The sequence below is a fragment of the Artibeus jamaicensis genome, unplaced genomic scaffold (genome assembly GCF_021234435.1).
Source record: "Artibeus jamaicensis isolate MK-2021 breed Jamaican fruit bat unplaced genomic scaffold, CSHL_Jam_final contig_490, whole genome shotgun sequence".
In the NCBI taxonomy this organism is placed as follows: Eukaryota; Metazoa; Chordata; class Mammalia; order Chiroptera; family Phyllostomidae; genus Artibeus; species Artibeus jamaicensis.
This window is the reverse complement of record NW_026521861.1, coordinates 11,282,109-11,304,919: the sequence shown is the minus strand read 5'-3', so window position 1 is coordinate 11,304,919 and position 22,811 is coordinate 11,282,109. Positions and strand designations below refer to the sequence as shown.

The 22,811-nt window shown below is 49.1% G+C and overlaps 1 protein-coding gene across 6 annotated transcripts in view; it reads left to right on the top strand.

Moving 5' to 3' along the window:
• AFAP1L2 (actin filament associated protein 1 like 2) overlaps positions 1–22,811 on the top strand; it is a 91,633-nt gene that overhangs the window by 37,259 nt on the left and 31,563 nt on the right. For all 6 annotated transcript variants that reach the window (XM_053668444.1, XM_053668441.1, XM_053668443.1 and 3 more), the window contains one exon: positions 20,694–20,822. In XM_053668444.1, coding sequence (XP_053524419.1) covers positions 20,694–20,822 — 129 coding nt within the window. Of the gene's footprint in view, positions 1–20,693; positions 20,823–22,811 lie in introns of those variants that run through there.

Sequence of the window (22,811 nt, the reverse complement as noted above, 5' to 3'; positions counted from 1 at the left end):
AAACCCTTCAGCCAAACTGGTAAAAGGGGCAGAGCCAGCAGTAGAGTGGGGTCGGGCAGGAAAGATCCACCGGACCAACCCGGGCGTGAGACCCAGGTATGCCGGCAGCCGTGGGTAGATCCCAGGTGTGGAATAGTGGGCAGACCCACTGAGGGCTGACCACAGTCACACATTTGCATGCAGATAAACTGGTGAAGGAGCGAGTGGTAAGACAGACCTCGCAGGCCCCAGTGGCAGAAAGTGGCAGAGGGGACCGCTATTGTCCCTCTCTGACCCTGCCCCCACATACAGCGTCACAAACCAGTGACCTGGGTGGCCCCGCCCTGGTGAACACCTAAGGCTCTGCTCCTCATATGTAACAGGCATGAACAGATCAAAACATGGCTCAAGAACAACTCAGAGCCCCAGAGCCGATAAATCTAAGTGATGAAGAAATAGCCAAACTTTCAGATGCACAGTTCAAAACACTGGTGATCAGGATGCTCACAAAACTGGTTGATTTTAGTCACAAATTAGAGGAATATATGAAGGCTAAACTAATTGAAATGAATGGAAATGCACAGGAAAGCAATAGTAATGGAAAGGAAACTGGGATTCAAATCAAAGGAGTGGACCAGAAAGAGGAAAAAAATGACCGAACAGAAAAAGATGAAGAAACAAGAATTCAAAAAAATGAGGAGAGGCTTAGGAACCTTCAGGACATCTTTAAAAGTTCCAACATCAGAATTATAGGGGTACCAGAAGGGGAAGAGGAACAGCCACCAGTGGAAAACTTATTTGAACAAATAATAAAGGAGAATTTCCCCAATCTGGCAAAGGAAATAGACTTCCAGGAAGTCCAGGAAGCTCAGAGAGTCCCAAAGAAGTTGGACCCAAGAAGGAACACACCAAGGCACATCATCATTACATTAGCCAAGATTAAAATGAAGGAGAGAATCCTAAAAGCATCAAGAGATAAGGGGACAGTCACCTACAAAGGAGTTCCCATCAGACTGTCAGCTGATTTCTCAAAAGAGACCTTACAGGCAAGAAGGGGCTAGAAAGAAGTATTCCAAGTCATGAAATCCAAAGACCTACATCCAAGATTGATCTATCTAGCAAAGCTTTCATTTAGAATGGAAGGGCAGATAAAGTGCTTCTCAGATAAGATCAAATTCAAGGAGTTCATCATCACCAAGCCCTTATTATATGAAATATTAAAGGGACTTACCTAAGAAAAAGAAGATAAAAAAGGTGAACAGTGAAAGGACAGCAAACTCACAGTTGTTAACAACTACACCTAAAATAAAAGCAAACTAAGAGGACAGCTAGATCAGGAGCAGAACCATAGAAATGAAGATCACATGGAGGGTTAGCAACAGGGGAGTGGGAGAAGGAGAAGGGGGGGAGAAGGTACAGAAAATAAGTAGCATTAGACAGTAGGTAGAAAATAGATAGGGGGAGGGCAAGAATAGTAGGGGAAATATAGAATCTAAAGAACTTGAGACACGTGGTCATAAACTAAAGCAGGGGGAATGGTGGGGGAGGGGGTGTGCAGGGTGGAGGGGAATGAAGGGGGGAAATAGAACAACTGTAATGGCATAATCAATAAAATATATATTTTTTAAATGGGAGAAAAATAAATAAACAGGAAAGCAAGATACCAGTTTTCACCTATCACATTGGTCAGGATTACAAAGGATCGTTCCATGCATTAGTTAGTGAGTGGAGAAAGGAAAGTGTAAGCTGGACCCATGGTTTGGAATGGAGTAAAGATGGGTTTGGAAGGATTTAGTTAAGTTCTTAAAAACGTTCATAACCTCTGATGCAGCCAGTCTGTTTTTAAGGAAATATTGAGGAAGGTTCATAACAAGGTATGTTCCAGAAGCTCTTCCCAACCTTGTCTCTATCAATAAAAGTATCAGAAAATGGTTAATAACTAGGGTTTGGTATGTGCATTTGTACCATAAAGTAAGGGTATGGTGTGTTCATATGGTGAGACATTCTGCTCTCATTACACATGCTATAAATATATGTTTATTGACTTGAAGACAGGTTTATGAAATAATAGTAAAAGCACCATCCCAGGCAGCACATAGAATTTGATTTCATTGTTTTTAAAATTATTCCCATATCTATATGTACATATATAAACATATGTTTATATGTTTATATATGTCACCTCCCTAACTTTTCATTAGCCCCACAGTGACAGCTGCTGCCCAGAGGTGGCTTCACCCTCAAGTCGGTGGCACAGGCAGGCTTCTGCCTGGGAGAAAAGGCATGGCCTTCGGGGCCCTGGCTCGAATCCTGTGTCACACGAGCTGTGTGGCCTCAAGAAAGGCACTTGCTCTTTCAGACACCTCAGTTGCCCCATCCGTAAAATGGGGCTAACGATGTATTTCATACAGGGCTGTCATGAGGATTCAGTAATGGGCAGAACACCGTGGCACAGCAGGTCCTGTATCGGCACCGTCACTTCAGTGGGATGAACAGAGCAGCCTGAATGTTGGAGGACAGAAGCCACCTGGCCTGATGCGGGTTTGGGGAGGCCTCCCTGAGGAGCACATGCACAACGGGTGCCAGAAAAAGATCAGGGCTCTGATGCAAGCTCTGCCCGTGGGCACCCTCTGAACCTTCGGAAAGTGACTTCATCCACGACCTCAGATTTAAGACTGGTTACTGGAACTCCGTTTTATAAAGTTGGGGAGGATTGAGCGAAATGAACTACGTTAGGCAAGTGCCCAGCCAGTGCTTCCTGCTCAGTGGGCGTTAGTTTGAGGCTCCTTTGGCAAATCCTGAGCCGTAAACGGACAGACAGGACCAGGACTCAGGCCCGTTGCAGGGGCTCCACCTCGTCCTGGTGGCTGGGAGGCTCCGGCGGCCCCAGGGCTCTGACTGGAGAACAGCACATTGCACAGCTGGCCTGATGCTGGGCCTGCCACACTCAGGAAGGGAAGCTAGTGGGCTCAAGGACCTTCCAGGAGACACAGCTTGTATTTTTTTCCTTTTTTTTTTTTTTGGAATTTCTGAGCCTGGCACATATCCCAAGAGTTGCCCTGCCCACTCCCAAGTAACCCAAGTTCCCAGAGGTCTGCACCTGTGTTGGAACCTATTCCTGCCAGGCAGCTCCCAGTGCACAAGTGGCTCGGAGCCCGTTGTCCCCAAAGGAGCGCAGCCCAGGCACATGCCTCCCCTGGGCTCCGTGCAGCTGTCCCGCTGGCACCTGTCGCACTGCTGCCTAGAAGCCCCTGGCCCACCGCCTGCTCGGCTGTCCGTGAACTTTGTTCACAGTTATTTATGGCAAACCTGGGGGGTGTTTCACCAGAGTGGACGTTTCCAAGTTCAGAAGGTTTCCTCCTGACTGGTTTTAAAACTAATCGGGTTCTTATAATCCGGTGGAGGAGCAGATCTTTTCCAACCAGGCTCCCCTTTCGTGAGCCTGCTCCTCCCTACGCCGTGTACGGACATTCTGTTCTTGTTCTGTATTCGTGTCCCGGGGCGGCCACACTGTGTTGCCACAAACTAGGGGGCTTAAAAAAAGAAAAACTTATTCTCTCTCCCTTGTGGAGGCCAGAAGTCCAAAATCAAGGTGTTGGCAGGGCCGTGCCCGCTCTGGTGACTCAAGGGGAGGGTCCTTCCTTGCCTCTCCAACTTTGGTGGCACCTGGTGTCCCTTGGCTGTGGCAGAATGAACTATAGTCTCCTTGTCCACATGATATGTCCCCTGTGTTTCTGTATCTCAAAGCTTCCTGTCCTTTCTCTTAGAAGGACACCAATCGCTGGATTGAGGGCCCAGCTAAATCCAGCATAATCTTTTGAGGTCCTTCATTTAATGACACCAGCAAAGACCCAGTTCCAAATAAGGGTTAGGACATGGCCATACTTTTGAGGGGCCACTATTCAACCTGCTACAGGGCACAATAACAATTACGGAATAATGTGTTGCATCTGGTGTTTTTCACATGTTCTTTCCTTTAATCCTCACACCAACCTACAAAATAGGTGGGATTTCTTCCCCCTTCCATAGGTGGGAACACTACGGGTCAGAAAGGCTATCAAACTTGCTGAAATTCCCATAGCTGGTCATCTCGGTCACTGAATTCACACCCAGCTCCTTCTACTGCACTGGGGTCATCCTCTGTCATGAGAAGGAAAGAACTGAACAGCTGCCAGAATAAAGTCACCATAGAAAAAAAACATACAGGGTTTCCCGTCACCCATTCATGCATGGAGAATGGCAGAATACTGGGGGGTAAGAACACCAGGCATTTTTTATTGATCATCTAAAAGGCGCAGAAAAGCGGACGTGACTAGAGCGAGAGAACATGCAAGGAGGCATGTTGACGTGTACCCCGGAGGGCCATGCCCATGTCCTTTAGTGGTTGAGTCTAGGGTCTAACCCCTAGTAGGTGGTCCCTTAAATGGGGAGGAAATGAAGGCTTGAAAGCATGAAGCTGTGAGAAGCACCAGGCTGAGTCAGCCTGAGGCAACACCCCGGTGTAAGATGCGGTCTCCGTCTGGCCAATGAGAGGTCGAGATGGTTCCATCACGTTGGGGACTCTTTGCACAGAGGCGTCCTAGCTTCTGTGTTCAGATGTCACACGTGGGAGTGGTCTTCTCAAGTGCATGCTGTCCTCAGGCCTTCAGTGTCACGTGTGGTGGAACCCTTGCAGGGGAGTTTGTATGAAAAGTCAGGCGGCAGGATCTGAGGAGGCATCTTGATTGTCTCACTGGTGTTTAGGGACAGCAATCAGCTGGGACATCACAGTGATGCTACAGAATTTCATACCTTCCCTGACGTTTTTTGCCTGGGTTCCTCTCCTACCACTTGGTCCCGTGATTTCTATTCTATTCTATTCTATTCTATTCTATTCTATTCTATTCTATTCTATTCTATTCTATTCTATTCTATTCTACTCTACTCTACTCTACTCTACTCTACTCTACTCTACTCTACTCTATTCTAAGGAATAGCATACGTGTAGATGGGAGAAATGACTTCTGCTGCAGAAATTGTACTTGGAAAAGAAAATGCGTGTCCAAAGTCCTGAGAACTTCCGAGCCTCGACACCCAGGAGATTGTTCAGGTCTGTGGGGTTTTGAACCATGTTTGTTGGAGTACGTTTGGGGTAGGAAAGCTCACAGGAGGCCTGAGGTTTCAGGACAGCAGCAGTGAATGTCTCCATTCCCAACCCGTGAAAGAGTTCTCGCCTTTTTCTAAATGTCCTTCTGTTTCAGCAGGACATCTTCTTGGTTTGCCAAAGCTCCGTGCATTGGGGTTCTCCAGAGAAACAAAACCCATGGGATATCTTTGTTCATCCACCATCCATCTGTCCATCCATTCCCCCACCGATCCATTCATCCATCCATTTATCTACCTATAGAAAAATATAAGGAATTGGATTATGAGATTATGGAGGCCCATGGCCCAGTGAAGTTGACACCTATAATTAATCACCACACTCCATCCCTGTGGCATTCGTTCATTCTTAGCTTTGGTAAGGTGATAATGTCAAATATATGACCCTTTTTGGTGTCTTTGGCAAAGGTACACTCAGTTAAAACAGAGTCATAGGAGCCAAGGCCAAAATCCAAAACAGAGGCCAGTAAGGTAGGACTTTTTTTAGTCTTCTAGATTTCCATTCACCTCCTTTGCCCAGTGTCCTGACCATGCCATTTTCTTTTTTAATAAAGGAAAGAAAAGATGGATGCGGTATGTTATTATAATGCAAGGAGGGCTGTTTGGGTTTCTTTGACCAGGTCAACACTTAGTCACAAGATCACTTGTTGGAAACCTGTTTGTCACAGCCAGGGGACTGCCTCGATTAGAACATCACACACCCGCCTCTCCTTTTACCTTTCCAGTAATAGATCCAATTCCAGGAATCCACTCTCGTTGCATAGACCTGCTGAGCGGGGTGCAATGAAAGTCAATCCGTTTCGGGAGGATGTGGGTGAATCCCTCCAGTAGTATCTGCCTGGAGATGCTCAGCCACCCGCCTTTCCACCTATTGCCATCTCTCACCTGCTGCAATGAGAAGTCCAAGGCGCGTGGATACATGGGGCTCACAAAATACATTTGCGCGGTGGATTATTTTTTATTAGCTAATTTTATGAGAAGGCATTTAGTCTATTTAAAACCAAAAGTCATTTCGAACCCAGTAACAAAGTTGGGCCAGCGATTGCAGTTTGGCACTTATGCATAACAAATTCTGCATTCATGAAATAGTACAAGATGTATTGGTACACTTGTCAAATGTTTGGACAATTTGTCACACAGCAGAGACTTTAACACAACAGTGGTCTTGCGGCCTGTTGGGAGTTCAGTGTATTTCCTAAGGCTTTTGTTATTATTGTTTTTCACTCTTCCTGTTCTCACAGGATGTGATTTGGTCACTGGCAACTTGCATTAATGAGCAGGGTTGAACCAGACTAGTAGAGTTCCTCTGTATTTATGTATAGATCTAGGCAAACCAAACTCCCTTAGATTTGCCCTCTCCACTAGCCTGTAGTTGTAAATGGTGTGTGTGTGTGTGTGTGTGTGTGTGTGTGTGTGTTTTACTGAGTGGACTTGAAAGAAGGAATCTCAGGGGAGGCCAACCCAGGTGATGGTGGGGGAGGTCAGAGTGATTTGAACTCAAACTTGGACTTACTGGTTGTGTCACTTTGGGCCAGTTACTTCCCTGTGTCTGTGCCTTCATGGGAGGATTATAGCTGCCAGATAGGTTTGTTGTAAGAGCTCAGTGTGATAAGCTTTGTCAGTCTTTGGCTGACTTTATTCTTTTTGGGGAATGGTGGTGGGGAGGCATTTTTTTAATGCTTATTGATTTTAGAAAGGAAGAGGAGAGAAGGGGAGGGAGAGGGGGAGAAACATCAATCAGTTCCCTTTCGTATGTGCCCCTACTAGGAACCAAGTCTGCAACCCAGGCATGTGCCCTGACCAGGCATGGAAGCCGTGACCTTTTGGTTTGCAGGACAACACTCCAACCAACCAAGGGACACCAGCCAGGACTGACTTTATTCTTTAAAAAGGCCGTTTTCCTTCTTCTTAGTTGTATTCTTTGTCTTTTACTGATTTATTATTAATATCTTGTGTTATTTATTGAACTGCCATTCTATCTTTATGGTTTATTCAGTAGAGAATGGCCCATTATAAAACTATTAATTCTTGCTGCTGAATTTAGAGTCCATTGTGTTTTTGCTTTACTTTGTGCCAAATTCAGTACAATGGTAAGGCCAGAGAAGACTCCCTCATTCCCAGGTTTTTCTAATTAAGCTTCACTTCTGAGTAAGCAGCTCCTGAACCAAGGGTAGGGTTTCTCTGGAAATGCTGGACGCGGTCCCAAGAACCAGTTTTGAGTGGAAAGGACAGATATTCAGAGCCGTGGGTTGAAAGAGGGGGCTTCTCCATACAGGCCCAGCCCGGCTGTCATTAGTCAAACCTGTGCGCCCTTGCCCAGGGCCGGGTACCTCCCAGGTGCTCAGCAGGTGCCCAGCCGGGTGCAGGAGGGGCGGCCTAAAGGAACTCCAAGCCCCACCACGTACACTGTAGGAATCTGTGTTGGAGTTTGAGACAGACACTTTCTCAGCATCTCTGTGACTTGAAAACATTAGAAATTAATCTCTTGTCCAAAGAAGCTTAATACAGTGCAGGTAGCCCCTCACTGTGGAAAATCACCGTGACCGGAAGGAGAAGAGCTGATGAGGAATGATGACAAGACACATCCTCTCAACTTAGTGGCACCACAGTGGAAGGGAGAGAATAAAGGAAACTACTGTTACATGCAAGTAGAATTGGAACATGCACCCTGGCTGGTGTGGCTCAGTGGATTGAGTGCTGGCCTGTGAACCGGAAGGTCGTAGGTTCTATTCCTGGTCAGGGCACATGCCTGGGTTCTGGGCCAGGTCCCCAGTTGGGGGCGTGCAAGACACAACCAATTCATGTTCCTCTTGCACATCTTTCTCTCCCTCTCTTTCTCCTTCCCTTCCCCGCTTTCTAAAATTAAATAAAATCTTGTAAAAAATAATAAAGAAGAATGCAACATGCATTCTTATTTTATGGATTCAAGAAATGCATGCAAATTAGAAATAGGAAAATAGGGATCTGATCTGCCTGATCGTCTTTGCCACGTTGCTTGGCAGAGAGCAATGGGGAGAGCAATGCATTGCTCTCACCTGGCAGAGAGCAGGTGTTCGGCACGTCTTTAAAGAGACCACTGATGTACAGCCAGCCCCTGGGAGATACTTGCTGACCAGTTGGTGTGGGCAGTAGACAGTGTCAGGGCGGCAGGGGGAGGAAATGATGACCACAACTTGTGGTATTCTTAAAACATGGTTTGAGCATCAAGGAGATAATACGTGAGAGACTGTGGTGTACATAGGTGTTATGTTAGAGAACTTGGTTATGCTGAGAAAAGGGGGCTACGGACAATTCCAGGGTGTTTGAGGCTGGCTGGGGGTTAGGGGGTGGGGCCCAGAGTTGGAGAAGTTGAAGCAGAGAGAGGAAGCAGGGAGGGGAGATGAGAAGCCAAGGAGTGCCTTTGACGTGGGCCAGGGAGAGAAAAGGAGATTTGAAGAAGCAGCCAAAAGCAAATTAAAAAATGTTCCCCTAGACTGCAGTGCACTGGGAGAGTCGGAAATCGTACATCAGCAGCTTCTTTTGATAAATTTGGATGAAACATTAAACAAAGGCAATGATCCAACTCAAAACCCTGTGATACCTTTATATTGTTTATATAACAGGGCTTTGAGGGTTTGGTTTAGAATATTTCCACGTTGAGTAACTGACTCACTGCTCGCACAGACAGAGCACAGCCTGCACTGAGCAAGTGGATCTTCCTCATCCGGGTTACGGCGGCTTCCCTCTGCTCGCCCCTTTGCACCTTGACGAGTGGTGACCAATGCTTCAGAAGGCCTTGCCTTTTCCGAGCCCTTGTCCTCTGCTCTTATTAAAGGGTGACCCTTGCTCCTTCCTCTCTAGGACATGAAACTACTTGAGTTGGGATTTAGAAAGCCTTGGGCAGATGTGGGAGATTTAGCTTTCTATCAACTGACTGTGTAAGCTTGGTGAAGTCCTCGCCTCTCTCTGAACATTGTTCGATTTTCTGCAGACGGATGACTTCTTTGTGCGGTTATAAAAGCTCCAGGTCAATAGTAGATGTTTCAGGACAGTGCTGTCCACTCAAAATATAAAGCAAAACATGTATGTGGTTTTAAAGTACATTTAAAATTTTTTACCTTTAAAAGAAACAGTGAAGTTAGTTTCAAGAACACATTTTATTTAACTCGATACATCCAACATCCCACCATTTCAATACATAATCAAAACCTTTAAAAACTATCGAGTTGTTTTACATTCTTTGAGATATCATCTGTAGGCTCATAGCTGATCTCAGTCATACCAACCACATTTCATGTACTCAAAACCACGTGTGGCTAGTGACCAAAGAAATAGTACTATTGTCAACCATCAGGCATTGAGTGAGCCACCATCACAAGCCCAGTTAATTTGTGGAGGGTCTTTTAAAGGCCCACCTGCCAACATCCCTGTGAATATCTTAGCAGTTTTGCATTGATTCATTAAAAGCCTAACGTGAATTCGCCACCATCCATGAGGTCTCTTCTAAAACCTCATAGAAAATTAGAAGTCATTTTTGAGGCAGAAGAAGGAAAAAGATTGTGCAAATCCCTGGACGGGCCTACAATCACTTCAGTTCCAAAATCCTAAAACCAGAAGTTTTTTTGTAAGGTGGATACAAATTTATGTGGAGGCATCAGAAATGATGCGAGGTGACTTGTAATCCATTGCCCCACCCGGCATGAGTGTTTGTGTGGTGGGGGGGACACTGTGTACCATGTCCTTCTTCTGGTATATGAACTACCTTGCACTTCAAAACACCTCTGGCTTTGCAGGTGTCAGGTAAGAGAGCGTGGGCCTGCTGCAGTGTTTTTCAGTCTTTATGATTGGGCCCGTGGTGAGAGGTGTATCTTACAAACGTACCCCAGGACACACACACACACACCTACCTACCTACACACACACAACACACACAACACACACACACACATATACAACACTCAAAGGTTTTTTGAAAGATCACATTCCTTTACTACATGCAGGGCATTCTGACATTTTCTACTGCTTTTTTTTTTGCTTTTTTTGATACTAAAGTTTTTTCAGACCGCTGGTGCTAACTCACTGAGTTGACAGCACCACCCACAAAAGGGTCAAGGCCACAGTTTGAAAAGTCCTGCTGTGGGCCCCAGATTCGGGACCAGGGAGAGCAGCCTGAGGAGTCCATTCCTATGCTTGCTGGTCCGTGGTGGTTTAAACAGCCAGGGCCCCCGTGCCTGGTCACCATTGTCAGCAGTTTTTCTGGTGCTCTGGTCACCATGTTAGTCTAAGAAAATTACCTGGCCTCACAGGCTTTGTGCTTGGGCCATTAAGATGACTACTGAGCCATTTGATGGCGTTAGGAAGTTGAAGAGTTCCTTGTAAAGGAGTGTTTTACAAGGAGCCATCACATGGTCCGCCTTCACTTCCATGTTAATAAAGACTTTTTGTCATCACTGACCAAAACCCAGCTAACGTCAACAAGGGAATTTATTGGAAGTGCAGAGTGAGCTTCAGGCATGGCTGGACCTAGGGACTCTAGCAATGTGGGCAGGGCTCTGTCTCTTTCTCCAGCCGTCAGCGCTGCTCCCCTCTGATCCCTGGCTTCATTCTCAGCCTGGAAAGGGAGGATGGGTACTACAGTCCCAGTATACATCCTCCTGGCTTGTGATGCAACGAGAAGAGAGACTTCTTCCTCCTGAAGCCCACAGAGCAAATCCTTGGGGAAGTTGTGGCCTTGCTGGAATTCATCCCCTGGGCCTGGAGGATGGCCAGTCCTTGGTTCCATCCAAACCTCCTGTGGCTAAGGGGGTTCAGCTGGATCTGCAGCATGTAGAATGGGTCCCCCTATTACCACAAGGAAGAAGAACGAGTGCTAAGTAGACCAAAATAATTCCTTTCTATTCATTATTGATTGTAGCTCCTGCAAGGTCCCTGAGGGGACTCTTTCAGGTTGATGGTGTTCACGTCAGGGGATTCCATATGGCTCTTGGCCTGGTTATCAGTTCTTGTCCAGTAGAGACATTCTGACTAGCAGAACAGGGGTAACCCAGCCCAACAGCCATGGAGAACTGCCAGCTTTCTTAATACCACTCCTCTGTTTGGGCACTTTTGCTTCTCCACTCTTCCTAAAATTTAGGACCACTTTAGGCAGGAGAACAAAGGGTCTGCCTAAAAGGGTCTTCTCCTGCAACTGATCGTGCCTACCCATTTCTTCAGCAGCCTTGTCCTCTGGGGCTGGCACCCTCTTCACAGCTGTTTTGCTCTCTGAGCCAAGAGTCTCAGCTTCCACCCTTGACAGTCCTACAGACTTTCCTGGGGGGACTGTCTGGAAACCCATCAGCACTGCCTGGAATAAGTGAAGGTCTTTGCTCGGAGCCTTTGGTTTCCCCAGTTGTCATGCCCTGCTCTGCGCCTGCTCCCTGAGCCTTCGGAATGCAGGTGTCCACTCCGTTCTCATCCCTCAGGCTGGCAGAAGTATGTCTTCTCTGCCCTCACCCTCGGCCTTGGTGACATTTTATCCCAGGCTTTTTGAGGTGCTTTTAGAATGTTTTTGAATTCAGTGTCTGGGCAGTCTGTTTTAATAAGTAATTTACTAAGGTAAAGTAGTCTCAGATTGATGGAATGAACTCTGGACTTGGGCCAGAAGGGCCTGTTGATTCTGAGCACTGATATGTGCAGTGTGACCCTCCTTCAGCCTCAGCTGTCTCCTCTACCAAACGGGATGATAATACCGACCTCACAAGGGGGACAGAATCGTAGGTACAGATGGCCTGACCCAGACTCCGGGGCCAAAACGTGCACTGTGGTAGTTCACTCTGTTTGTAAGCAAAGGATACCCAGCTCAATCTGGCTTAATCAGAAAGTGGGATATCTTGGCCACACGTAACTAGGTGGTGTAGGGGAAGGCTAGTTTGAGTTGGGGCTGAATCCAGGGGCTGAAATATCCACACTTTGTTTGCTTTCTCCTTCCCAGGCATGGCCTCAGCAGGCTGGCATTCTAACAGCTCAGACACCCTGGGAAAGGAGACTTCCTAGTAGTTCCAGGAAGAATCCCAAGGCTGATGCTTATTGGTTTGGCTTGGGTCAAGAGGCCATCCCTAAGCCAATCACTGTGACTGGGGGGAATAAAGCATTCTGATTGGCTAGATATAAGGCCTAAGGCCGTATGCCTGCCCATCTAGTCGGGAGTGAGGTTCTCCTCCCACCCAAAACATAAATGCCTGTTGGGTAAAGGGGATTCCCAAGAGAAAATGGGATGCAAATAAAAAGGGCAGGTGGACCCTGGGGAAGAGGGAAAAGCAACAGTTAACCTCAGCACACACTCATGGGTTGGGTATCCCTTCGGAGGCAACATTTTTAATGGCACTGTACTCTTTGCCCAAAGGAATACTGCCTGGGTCTGCTGCTAAGGGAGGTAGACTGTGGGGCTGTGGGCACAGGGGTTTAGAAGGGCAGGAGGTAGGAAAGAAGTCAAAGGGCCTGGTAGCTACACCAGTCCTAGGAAGTGGGTACTGATATTAACCCCATTTACAAATGAGGAAACAAAGGCACAGAGAAGTTAATTAAGCTCCCCAAAGCTACACAGCCAGTATGTGATGAAGGCAAGAGTGAACCAAGGTTTGGAACTAAAGTTTAGGCAGTTTGAATCTGCAACCTGGTTGAGGTGGGAAGGGCATGAAAGACACTGCTCCATCTGGATGAGGAACCCAGGGAACCCAGGATAAGACACGTATGACCTCTCCCCCTTCTGCCCCAGGACACTCCAGCAGTTCAGGGGAGCACAACCGCAGGGGTGAGACACTCCAGGTTCCAGGAGCCAGCAGGTTCCAGGCCAGACAGACAAAGAGGCTTGGGAAGCCGGGAGCCCTTAGTTCTCCAGCCCAGCATCCTCCAAGGCCCCAGGAAAGGCTCTGAATGAGGCTGAGGGTCTGCCTCCTGCCTGCTGACTGCAAAGTCGAGGTGTGGTGCTCTTGTGTTGCTGGGGCCAATTTGACCTCCTTGGGCGCAGACCCCCGACAGAAGGAAAAGGCCCCCACCAGCACATCGGTCCTGTGACGCATCATTAGTTTTGCCAAATCTGGCAAGAAACAAGAACTCTGGATGGTACGGTCACTTTTGTTCTGTCTGTACATCTCTGGTTCGTGTCCTTTTTCTCTAACACCAGTAGCAAGTGCATCGGGACAAGCCCGCATTTGCAGCCAACACTGAAAGCAGGGCAGTCGCAGCAGCAGCGTCTCTCTGTGGTGTGATAACTCACAGCTCTTCTGGGTTGAGGAAGACGGAGGGAATAAAGACGGAAGGAAACATTTCCCATCACTGCCCCTTGGAGAGAGAACTGCTATTATTTTTCAGCCTACCTTTTTTTTTTCCTATCACACAGTACTTCCCAAACTTCCCACGTGACCTTGAGTGACCCTGGCAGCCATGGTTTGTGCCTGTTGTGTGATTGTGGTGCAGGGAGCTACCCAGCCAAACGTTTGCGCCTCCCACCCTCAGAACAGGCCTCTGTCTGAGCCTCAGTGAAGCCTCTCTTCCGGCAGATTGCCTTTAAGGAATGTCTTCAGTGGGCGGGGACAACGAAGGCTTCCTGGGGCTAAAGCCTCTTTGTCTGGCTCAGACCCTGGTGACTGCTAGAACCTGGGGTGTTGCTCCTGCCCTCACGGGCTCCCTGTGCTGCTGGGAGTTGAACTTGTCTGGGTCTGGTCACTGATCCAGCAAGGCACAGCTGCCTCCACACCCTGCTCACCTGCCCCCGTGCCCTGCCCACCTGCATCCTTGAGAAAGTCCCCCCAGAGCCTTGTCCAGGGGTGAGATGCCTCATGTGCTCCCAGCCCCAGCAACTGCCAACAGAAGCTTCTGGACAGTCATTCCAGAAATGTTCACTGGCCCACAGAGGGACTGGGATGGTGACCAGAGATTGGGGAGCCATCCATGGAGAGAGCAGCCCAGATGCTTTTATAGTAGAGGGAGTTTTCATTAGGCTGTGTGCGTGTGTGTGTGTGTGTGTGTGTGTGTGTGTGTGTATGCGAGTGTGTGTGTGAGAGAGAGAGAGAGAGCCTTATGTACAACAGATAGTTTCCACAGTGGGGGGAACCAAACCAGAAGATGCGGTCCCTACCCGCACAGAGCTTTTGATTTCATTGGAGACAAAGGATCTGCATGCATGGGACAAATAGAACACAGAGAATCAAAGATGAGAGAATCGCCAAACAATAGCCCACATGCTGTGGGGCCGGATGGACAGGTGGTGCATCTGGGCACACTGGGGCAGAGTGGAGGTGGCCCTGGGCAGGCCTCGGGCCCTTCAGCCTCGCTGTACTGGGTTTGATGTCCTCGGCTGTTACTGTGCGAATTTCCGAAGGGCCCTCTCTAAGCAGCTCTGGTTCCAGCTGGCTCTGTAGCTGGGTTGGAATTCTGCTCTCAGGGAGGTTTGTTCCATCTGAGAGGTCAGCAATGAGCAGCTCAAGTTGTTTTTCCAGTAGTGCGAGCAGCAGCAAAGCATCTGTCTCATCTCTCAGCCCGCACAGCTAATCTGGGCATGCAGAGGGTAGCCCCTCGTTGGGGAAGGTCTTAAGTGATGAGACTCCAAGATAGGTGAAAAAAAAAAACAGGCCTTGCACAAAGGATGACCAGCTGGCCTGAAGGTCAGGCGCAGCGGGGAGCAGCATACTCACAGGGCGAGGAAGTGCAGCAAAAAACCTCCCCCACTCTTGCCAGTTCTTGGAGGTGGAGATGAAGAAAAACTCCTGCAGTATTTATCCTGCAGAAAGTTATTTATGTTTCTGGCTCAGGCTCCTGGCATCCAAGCAGGCGGGCCCAAGGACAGCCATCAGGGTAGCCTGAGAACATTTTGGGTGCCGATCGTCAGTGATGGGCGCTTCCCCTTGTTCAGGCAAAACAGAGAACCAAGTTGGGCGATGTTTAGACGTATAGACATCTTGGCTCTTGCCATCCACACCCTTACTGTCCAGAAGGGAAGGGACTTCAAGGGGGGAAAATATATTTTTAAGTGTATCTAACTTTATATATCAGCCATGGACTCGGAAAGCTGTACGTGTAAAGTCAGAATTGAGTCACATAGAAGCACTACAGCAGTGTGTTTTTTTAAGGAATCTTACAAATAATTTCATAAAGAAAGAAGGCTTTTCATGAAGCAATCATCACACCTCCATTTATCTCAGTGGTTCATGACCTTGACTGCACATTAGAATTTCCTAGAGAAGCTTAGAAGATTCCTGCGGCCCGGACCACGCCCAGAGCAATTCCACAGGAAGTCTGGGGTGCACCAAGGCATTAGGAATTTCTTAAAGCTCCCTGCTCATTCCCATGTGCAGCCACCACTGAGAATCAGTGCTTTCCCTTTGTTGCAAGGACCCTGAGGGGTCACCCACTAAGTGTCCGAAGGCAGGCATGCCCTTTGAAATCAGCGTCCGGTGCCTCCAGGAACACAAGCCACTGGGTCTGGACATGAGAACCCGCTGTGCAGAAGCACCTGCAGAGGAAGTATACGGAGGCTTCCACGGCCATATGCGAAATACTATACAGCAGTTAAAAAGGAAACTGCTTATACATGCAGCTACGTGGGTAAATCTCAAAGGCCTTATGCTAAGTATAAGGAGTCAGACTCCAAAGGGTCTGCAGGTTGCCAGGGCCTGGGACCGTGGAAGGGGTCACCCGCAAGAGAGCTCAAAGGAGTTTCTTGGGGTGATAGAAATGTTCAGTATCTTAGTTGTGACTGTTTCCACAACTGAGAGTGTCTATCAAAACACTAGAACTGTACAGTAAAAGCAGAGGCTGCTACTGTATAGAAATTATACCTTTAATTTTTCCTTGTTTAAAAAACCCCACTTCCTAGTTACTGATGAATGGATGAGTAGAATGAGGTCTGTGCAAACAATGGAACATTAATTCGTCATCAGACACGGGGCACTGACAGGTGCCACTACATGCCTTGAAAACACCGTGCTGAGCGAAGGAAGCCAGACAGCACAGGCCACATAGTGCATCATCCCATGCCCGTGAAGTGTCCAGAATTGCAAGTCCATGAGGACAGAAAGCAGATTTGTGGTTGCCACAAATCTGGGGGAGGAGGGAATGGGGAACAACCGTCTAATGTGTTCTGTTTCAGGTGATACAAAAGCTCTGGAACTAGATAGAGGTGGTGATGGTCGCATTACCATGAAAATGTACTTAATGCCGCTGAGTGGGAAACTTGAAAGTGGTTCACATGGTCAAGTTTATGCTATGTGTGTATTAAGATGGTAAAAGAAAAAGAAAGGACCCCACTCCCTTTTAACGCACCAGGTATGCAGCAGGTACTTGGTAAAGGCTGGCCCAGATTTTGGATTCTCTGTGATCAGGAGAAATCTATGTGGCAAACCTTGCCCTTGGTCTGATGCTTGTCACAGGAACTTTGACCAGGTCCCTAACTGTGGTTGGTCCCCAGTGGTTCGGTGCCTGTGGATAGTCTACCCAGTGGGTTGATCTTGGAAACTGTGGAGGTGCAGTGGGGGCTGCGCTTCTTTCTCCTTAAAGAATAGGTTGGCTTCATTTCATGTTTGGAGGGAAAGTCAGACTCAGTCTTGGGTCTTCAGCAAAGGCAGCTGAATAAATGAAAATGTGCACATAAAACAGCAGGGGCACCGTGAAGGGCGGCTCTTTTGGCATGCTGGGAAGACATTCGGGGTTGGGAACCTAGTGACCATAAAGCAAGCCAGCCTCAAGATGAGAAAAGCCAGGGGAGGAGGTCATCTGGAGGCAGAGCTTGGCTAAGGCCAAGGGCAGTGAATCGAGCAGTTGAACCGCCAAGCTCTGCGTGGGCCTTGGAAGCCCCGAACAACAATCTTATTGATGGGCTGTCGGGCCCTGAGCAGGCAACTCTGAACTTTAACAGAGCCAGGATGCAAAGCCTGCACAAGGGCCTACAGTTTCCAGAGTGAACAACACGCTTATTTTTTCCTCCCTCTGCTGAAAGATGAGGAAGAGACCGAAAGGAGAAGGGTGGGGGTGGGGTGGGGAAGGGGATGAGTGCATTCCAGAGCCTCAGTGAGACAGCCACATTCCTGGGAGGGACTGCCCCCCCCCCCCCGGAGCTCTGAGGGTTGAAAAATGTCACCAGGGTTGGTGCAAATTGCAAATCAGGGCTTTGCTTTTGTTGATTGTTATTCCCAAGAGCCCTTAGCTGGACCCAAGAGGGCGTGATGATGACAAGGTCTCTGGTCCCTGTTGTGCTCAGCACCTTGTCCGATGCACAAATTGGCCGTGGCTGACCCTTGACCAGAGAGAGCTCCTGCCTACTTGAGATACAGACTTGGCTCACACTGAGATGACCGTGAACAAGTGGCTCTGACAGTGAGGAACTCAAGGAGGCAAAAGACAGCAAGAGAGCTGAACGCCGTTGGGCATGCACGACTTTGTGGAGAAGGGACATGGATGCACCTTGAAGGGCGATGCAGGTCTGGGGAGGAGAGGAAGTGACACCCGGGGCTTGGTGACCCTCTGGTTCCTGGTACTGAGTTTCTTCAACCCTGTTGATGACCGCTCACCTAGCACAACCGCTTTACAGGAAAAGGAGGGTGTTTGCTTTCTCAGAGCCTCCCCCCACACCCATCTGCCTGGTGCCTCACCGCCCTGGTGGCAGAGGGGCCATAGCTGCCCGGTTCACGGCAGTGTCCCCAGGCCTGCGTGTGATGGCATTCTGCCTCTCTCAGTCACCCGGGGGCATCTCTTATAGTCCTTACATATAATGGAATTATCAGCAGGTCCCATTGGCTCTCCCCATCCTATCTGGAGGCCAGCCCCCGCTCCCTGTCTCCCCTGCCCTGTGGACTCTCGTGGACGGGGAACCAGTTGCCATGATCCAGATAAACCTCCCAACTGGTGGCAGGCAGCATGTACCTTGGATTTGAGCCCCAGCGCCACTATGAACTGTGGACGTGACCGAGTTTGGTTGTCATTGGGCCTCAGAAGCCCATTTCCATGCTGTGCACTTGCAGGGTGGTTGGTAGAATTGGAAGTGGTAAAGGTATAGTGTCCTACGTGGTCCCCGGCTGCTGTCACTAGGTCACACCCTCACCGTTTTCAGCTGCACGGATGCAGTCACCTCGCTGGCCTCCCTGCCTCCCCTCCTCATTCCCTGGTCCCCTCCCATCATCCCCCTTGTTTGCAGAGTCATTCTGTCTCTAGCCTGCTTGGAGAACAGTGTTAGGCGGTCTTCTCCACTACATTGCCTAGAGGCCTGCAGGATAAGATACTCTTGAGCAAAACGAAGCCCCTACGAACTGCCCACGGGATCTGATCCCACAGGTGTGGCCTTAGGGACCACGTTCTCCCCTTTGAGGCCCCCCCCCCACCCTGCCCCAAGCCCCTTGTGACCTGGAGACACAGAACCCCTGGTGGTTTTCCAACACCTGGTGCACTTTCAGCTTTTGAGTCTTCTGAGCCCTCATTCCCTTTTCCTGAAGTGCTTCTGGCTCTTTCTCATGAGCTCCTATTCATTCTTCAGTGGCCTGCTTATAAATTAAATTCCTCTCCCTGATAACTCCGAAGTTTGTTTCTCTGTCTTTGGCACATTCCTCATCCTTGGAGACATTCCTGAATTGCTTCTGTTCTCCCACGGCATATACACTCTCCCCGGCCACGGGGCCCCTGGAGGGCCGGGGACCCCGTCTGGGTAACCGCTGTCGCCCCAGGACCAGGCACAGACCTCTTCACCCTTTGGCTTAGGCCACATTTGCTGGTGTGAAGATAAACAAAGGCTGTTTTCCAGGAATCAGACAGCTTTTGGGAATAGCTGAGGATGCGGAAGTGAAGAGACACTTTCAGTTTTAGTGCCTTTTTCTTTTTCGGAAGCAACAGCAGTAGAACAGCTTCAAGTTCAGAAGGTCAGGAAAAATGCAGCTGAACCCCTATTTGCCTTGCCAGGCCCTTTCACTTTTTCTTCTCCCCACTGCAGTCAAGTTCAAGGCTCAGGGTCATTTTCCTCAGTTTTTCCCCTTGTTTTCCCTGGTTTGACTTCTTTAAGCTCAACAGGAAACTCATGAATAGCTGTGTATAACCAAACCGAAAACTAACCTAAGGCCTTACGATACTGCCTCCTCTTCCCAGAAGCCTTCTGGGCCTAGAGTTGTGTTTTTGTCTGATCTATCACACTGGAAGCTGGTATCACCCGCCTGACTCTTGAATTTTTGGCGGTGTGCCTTGGTCTGTAAAGTGCTTTACCTGTGCAGGTCTTGTCCTGCTAATGAGCCCGCAGAAGACCGGAGCCATGCTGTCCTGAGTCTGCTTTTTAATTTCCCAGTAAGTTCAGGCTGAGGGCCCTGCCAAATGTTGGGACACCTGACTGACTTATAAGTGAACTCTGGTCCCCTTTCAAAACCCACTCCATTAGAATTCTCTAATCAGTTTAAAGTAAACTGGGCAAAAGCCCTGTGCCTCTTGGAAAATGCCTGCGGCATTCTCGCCAAAACCCAAGGAAGGGGCAAAAGATGCAGCGCTTCCCCAAGCAGAACTGCCCAAACTTGGCTTCTTTCTTGCCTCACCCAGCCTATTACTTACCGTCCGCTTATCTCTTTTTAGAGAGAGGTGAGGGCCACCTTCCATCCACTTCCAGGCACCTGGACCAGCTTTAATCATATGCAGCCACTGGGCCGCGGGCTGCATTTTACCAATGATGGGAAAAGCACTATTTAGACCCTCAAGTATCTGATTGCCATCAATGGGCATGTTCTAAAGAGCCAGCCAGTCAGTGACACCCAAGATGACAAACGCAGCGGTAAACGCAGCGTCCTGTTCTTAGCAGAGATTTAGGTCACTCACAGTAGTAACGACAACAGTACTGGTGACTGCCCTGCTCCCAGACTGCTGCCCACCGCGCTAGCATTTCTGCAGGGTGGTCCCAGGTGGAGACTGCCGCGTGCTCCTGTGGCGGTGGTGGTCCTTGAGAGATGTATTTGATAACTGGATCCACAGGACCAGGCCCTTCTTGGGAGTGATGCTGGTCTTTGCGGCCGCTGCAGCAGCTCAGTGACTGAAGAAACTCAGGGGAAGGTTTTACTGGCTGACACGTGGTTTTCGATGGGTCATCTGTATTTCTGCAAAAACAGGATGATCACTGTTTTATCGCCTTGGAGTGAATCTCTGTTTCCCCATCCTTGGGGACAGAATGAACAACTGGTCAACCATAGCACTTCTTTGGATGGAGGTGGGTTTGGTCTGTGTTCAAATTCCCGAGACACTGAGCTGTTCTGATTGGCCTTTACTAAGGGGGGAAATTCTGTTTCCAGACTCTCATGGCCTATGGACTGGCTTGGGCCAGCTTGGTCACGGTCACTCCAGCAGATGGTAGACCTGTGTCTCTGGTCCAGGTTGTTCACCTCAAAGCCAAGGGCCTGTTTTCCTCTTCCTGAGACCTGACACTGAGCCTCTGCATTTTGGCTGGGCTTCCCACATGCTGCCAGGCCTCACCCCACACCGCTCCCCTTGCAACCAGAAGGATCACAGTGGGATGGGGCAGGGTCCGGAGGGGTGTCTGAGCTAGGCCTTGGAAGAGAAAGCAGCCGCTCACAGTAAAGGTGTGCTGTGTTCTCTGTCTCTAGCCCTGGAGCAGCTGCTGACCGAGCTGGAAGACTTCCTCAAGATTCTCGATCAGGAGAACCTGAGCAGTACCGCCGAGGTGAAGAAGAGCAGCCTGGCGGAGCTCCTCCGGCTGTACATCAAAAGCAGCAGTGAGTGCGGTCCACAGCCCTGGGAGAGGTGCCCCTGGGCCCGGGCGGATGGTTGTATTGATGAGGGCCACCATAGGGAGCTTCACTGACCACGTGGCTTAAACAACAGACATTGATTTTCAAGTTCTAGAGACCAAACGTTTGAGATCAGCGTGTCTCAGGTTTGGTTCCTTTGGAGGACTCTCTCCCTTGGTTCATTGATGGCTGTCTACCCCCTGGGTCTCTATACTGTCTTCTCTCTGCACTTGTGTCTAGAGCTCCTACATGTGAGGACGTGGAACACACTGGGTTAGAGCCCACTCCAGTGGCCTCATTTATTATGAATCGCCTCTTTAAAGACCCGCCCCTCTGTCCAAACATACTCATACTCTGAGCTATTAGGGCTAGGATTTAACACACGAGTTTTGAGAGAACACAAGTCAGCCCATAGAAATGGTGAAGGACAGATGTGACTTGAATCGGAGCCCAGAAATCTCTAACTGTTCATTCAACATGTCAGCCCATGAGTGAGTTTCTAACGAAATGTTCCCAAAGCACTTCTCCTTAGCAGTTGCAAGTAGGGAAGGGATAATAAATGGTTACAGTCAGTGGCTGAGACCTAATGGAGCACTTCCCGCTTGCACACGTATGAACTTGTTTCATCCCCAAGATCACCCTGGAGGGCCGGTGCTGTGAGGACAGGGGAGGAAACTGAGGCTGGGAGGGTTTAAATAACTTGCCCAGGGCCCTACAGCCTGAGAGAAAAATGGGAAAATGCAGTTTTAAGAATTTGTAAATCGCAGAATGCTGAGTTCACAGTTTTTTCTTTTGTACCGAGGTAGGTTTTATATACCATCGAGGACATGGACCTTGAGTACTCACCTCAGTTGAGTTTTGATAATGGTATAGTACCCGTGCCCTTAGCACCCAAACCAAGACACAGACTATTTCTGTCATCCCAGAAGGTCCTCTCTTGCCCCTTCCCAGTGAGTTTCTTCACACCCCCATGTCATGACGGCCAGCGTCCTGTCTCTCCCACTGTAGATTAGCATTGCCCGTCCTTGAACTTCCCCAAAATGGACTTGTACGCTGTGGACATTCCATGTCCGGCCTCTTCCATTCAGGAGCTTCGTCCACACCGTGGGGTGTGTTGGAAGTCTCTCCCGTTGTTTTGCCGAGTGGTGTTTCATTCTGAGAACATGCCACAATCCACTCACTTGTCGATGGGCATTCAGATTTTTCACACATTGGGACTATACGAGTCAGGCTGCTCTGAGTGCTCTTGGGACGTCTTCTTGTGAACACAGTTTCATTTCTAGCACATTCAGAGTTTCTTTTCTTAAGAAAAGCCACCTCGTGAAGTCGTTACCGTTGAGTTGGGGTTATTTTTATGCCGGATGTTAGAGTTGGAAATGACGTTAGGGGACAGTAAGGGACCAGAAGAGGGCATGCAATCCATCTGTCTCTCGGCAGGGGCAGCCTCGCCCGGTGCCAGGGCAGGGAAGCGCACCTGCTCTGGCTGACACATCCAGGCAGCCCTCTCTCTCGTCCGGCCTGAAGCTGCCAGGCCCCATTTCAAGGTCCCTCTTCCTTTTCTTCGTCGCCAGTGGAACGAGTTTCTGTTCTCTGAACAGCAGAGACGTCCTGAGGCTGAACAGGTCGCTGTACGCCCGAAGCCTTCTCTTCTGGTGACGTCATCCTGGCTGTCTTAGCCTTTCATCAGAGGCGTTTGCCTTGAGTCCCTCTGTCTTTCAGCTCTAGGCCACCCCCTGGTTCCCAGGCTCCTCCCGGCTTTGTAGTGAGCGTCTGCTGGCCTGCCCATGAGTGCTGGTCAGCAGCACATCAAAGGTGGGAATGCAAGTGGGAAAGCCACAGTACAGAGCAGGTAGGTTAGAGAGGGATGACTCATCCCCAAGAGGATCGGCAGTGGGTCCTTCAGACAGCCGGCGGGCTGGCCTGTTGCCTGGTGCTCTGATCTGACAATATTCAGTGATACAGAACCTCTGCTGG